Source organism: Castor canadensis, chromosome 14 (genome assembly GCF_047511655.1).
Source record: "Castor canadensis chromosome 14, mCasCan1.hap1v2, whole genome shotgun sequence".
Taxonomy (NCBI): Eukaryota; Metazoa; Chordata; class Mammalia; order Rodentia; family Castoridae; genus Castor; species Castor canadensis.
In genome coordinates, this window is record NC_133399.1 from 16,861,619 (window position 1) to 16,864,736 (window position 3,118).

General features: G+C 36.4%; 1 protein-coding gene across 1 annotated transcript; it reads right to left on the reverse strand.

The window, feature by feature from the left end:
• Window positions 1–963, reverse strand: LOC141416112 (olfactory receptor 7C2-like). The gene has a single exon (XM_074053250.1). The coding sequence runs from the start codon at window positions 961–963 to the stop codon at window positions 1–3; it is 963 nt and encodes a 320-aa protein (XP_073909351.1).
• Window positions 964–3,118: the final 2,155 nt, after the last annotated feature.

Here is a 3,118-nt window from a genome sequence, read left to right on the forward strand (position 1 = left end):
TCATGAGGGTCCTGCCATGGCCCCTTCACTGACAGATCCTATGTTTTCCAGGAGTCTCCTGAGGGCCACCTTCATGTCCCTGTTCCTGAGGGTGTAGATGAAGGGATTGAGCATGGGAGTGACCATGGTGTACATGACAGAGGCTATCAGACTCATCTTAGAGGACATTGTGGCTGCAGAACTGAGGTAGACCCCAAGGCCAGTGCCATAGAACAAGGAAACCACCAAGAGGTGAGATCCACAGGTGGAAAAGGCTTTGTATTTGCCACCTGCTGATGAAATTCTCAAGATGGAGGAGAAAATCTGAGCATAGGAGAAAAGAATCCCAGTAAAAGGGAAAACAGCCAGAACAAAGGTCATGGAATACACCACAATGTTATTGATGAGAGTGTCAGAGCAGGCAAGCTTCAGGACTTCAGGAAGGTCACAAAAAAAGTGTGGGATTTCCATAATTGTACAAAAAGACAGCCTGAGAATGGTCAAGGTTTCAGGCAAGGAGCCCATGACACTGACCAACCAGGACCCCAGAGCCAGCATCCCACAGAGGTGGGGTTTCATTATAACCACATAGTGCAGAGGGTGACAGATGGCCACAAAGCGGTCATAAGCCATCACTGTTAGGAGTAAATTGTCCAGGCACCCAAACACAATGAAAAAAAATATTTGGGTGATACAGCCTGCATAGGTGATAAACTTATTCTGGGTGTATATATTCAGCAGTGACTTTGGCACAGTGGTGGAGGTGAAACCGATGTCAGCCAAGGACAGGTTGGAGAGAAAGAAGTACATGGGTGTGTGCAGGTGGGGGTCTGAGATGATTGTCAGGATGATGAGCAGATTCCCAAGCACAGTGACCAGGTACATGGACAGGAACAGTCCAAAGAGGAGAGACTGCAGGTCAGAATCCTCTGTCAGTCCCAAGAGGATAACGTTCCTAGGACCTGTTTGGTTTCTTTTTTCCATGGGGCTGCTGGGTTTGCACAGAAGGAGGGTAAAAAGAAACACAAAATTCACTGTAAATAGGGATTCCCCAGTTTTACTCAATATCTATTATTCAAACCAAGAGAACTCAAGTAGTCGTTGATTTTTTCTAATCATTGGATGCAAGTGGTGACAAGTTTTAGTTTCATAGCTATCAAAAAAGAAAAAAAAAGGCAATGGGTAAGTGGTTCTCAAATGGTGTTGTTTCCTGGAATATCAAAGTCTACATCAACTGGGAATCTGTTAGGAATGAGCTTTTGGAGGTTCATCTGGCCAAATGACTCTCATATTCTGTGTGTTCCCAGCAGTCATGTATAAAAATTCTCTTGGGATTCTCCTGCACATACATGTGTGAGGACATGGTTCCAGCGCTTGCCTGCATCCCAGAGAGATCACAGTATCCCTGGTGGCTGCTCTGCTGAGTTCTGCCTCATGATGGAAATTCCCTAATTCCAGGCAGATTCGTGAGTCATTGGAATGGTCTTTATTATTGTATTGCTTTTCAGCAATTTCTCCCTGTCATATTCTCTGGACCTTGGGTGCTCCTTCTGCTAACAGCTATTTTTAACTACTTATTTATAATAATGGTTATTTATATTTTGTTCTTATTATCAACTTATATGAATTTTACAAAGGGATTTCATTGTGAGGTTTCTACACATGCATATACTCTACTTTGATCAAATTCACCCCTTCTAATAGTCTTTCTTTTCTCCCCTTGTCTATATTATCTTTGTATTACCAATCTCCATATATAAATTCTACTGAAATGGAATTTCAAATTGTAGACTTCCTAGAGTTTTTAAATATAAAAGTGAATCTTCTGTGAATTTTCCTTTATCTCAGTTCAATTAGATCAAAATATTCTGTCAGATGGAAGTGACTATTTAAAATGTGCCTAGTTTGGACATTTACATTCTTTGTAACTTCTATTTAGGAGAAATAGAGTTTGTATTAATTTTAATTTGATTTTTTATTGGCATAACCTGGAAATGTTTCTCACTGCTAAAAAATTCAGGTGTTTTCTGTTTTGCAATCTTAGGAATGAATGGTTATAAATAGTGATCTCTGATGGTATAGGAAGTAAGCTGTCAGATCTTTTGTTCATGATTTTAATAATCTGCCTTCATAATGTACTTTGAGAAGAAAAAGTCACCTCGTATTATTTCTAAGTATTGTAACTTTATTCCTGGTTCCCAATATAAACCTACCTTAGAATCATCTACTCACGTTGGTAGAAAAATACGATTAGAATTTTATTACAGATTCCATTAAAGTTTTAAATCTATTTAGAAAAAAATGACAACTTTACTGTGTTCATATTCTCATTCCAGCAGCAGGAATTTTCCTCTAGGCTCTTTAATCTCTTTTTGAGTAAGCTTCCTGAAATTAAAAAATTTAGATTACATTCTTTGTTTGCAAAATTTTAGCATATGTTAGGGTTACTGTCAGTTAGAATTATATTCCCCTACAATACTCCTCTGCTATTGATAGTATATTAATAAAATTTTGATTCTTCTGGATGGATGTGGTTTCTTGTATTGTCTCTGAGTATTCTTATTAATGATTTTTTTCTATAGAATTCATTTACATTCTCCAAATAATATTAATGTATAACATCTATTTTTGGGCCTTATTGTATTGGCTTGGAATTCCAGAACCTTATTAAAATTTATGGTTTGGAGTTCTTGTTTCCCTCCTTTCTTTCAAAGGTTTAATCCTAGAGTTTTATAATTTAATATGATATTCACTGTCATATTAAATTCTATCATTTCAAATTTGTCAATTTTAAGCCAGTTAACTTGCAATTTTTGTTTCTGGATGCTTTAGAGGGGATACATAAAGGTACGAAAAAGTGTTTAATGACTATTTAGAAAAAATAATATGAAATATGATCTTCATATTGTGAAATAAATTTTCAGCATTTGATTTTGAAGAAAACACTATCAGCTACCTGAACTAAGCATAAAAATATAAATTATGTAAATTATATGAATTTATAAAGAGGTACACATAATCTCTGAGACTAGAAGTACTTTGTGACAAAAAACCTTGGAAAAGAGATGAGAAGTAACTATTAATAACTAGAACTAAAACAGAGAAATTCCAAATGTGAAAAATTTCCACAGAATAAAAT

Coding starts and splice junctions, on each gene's coding strand:
- LOC141416112 (XM_074053250.1), bottom strand. CDS start 963: ATGGAAAAAAGAAACCAAACAGGTCCTAGGAACGTTATCCTCTTGGGA.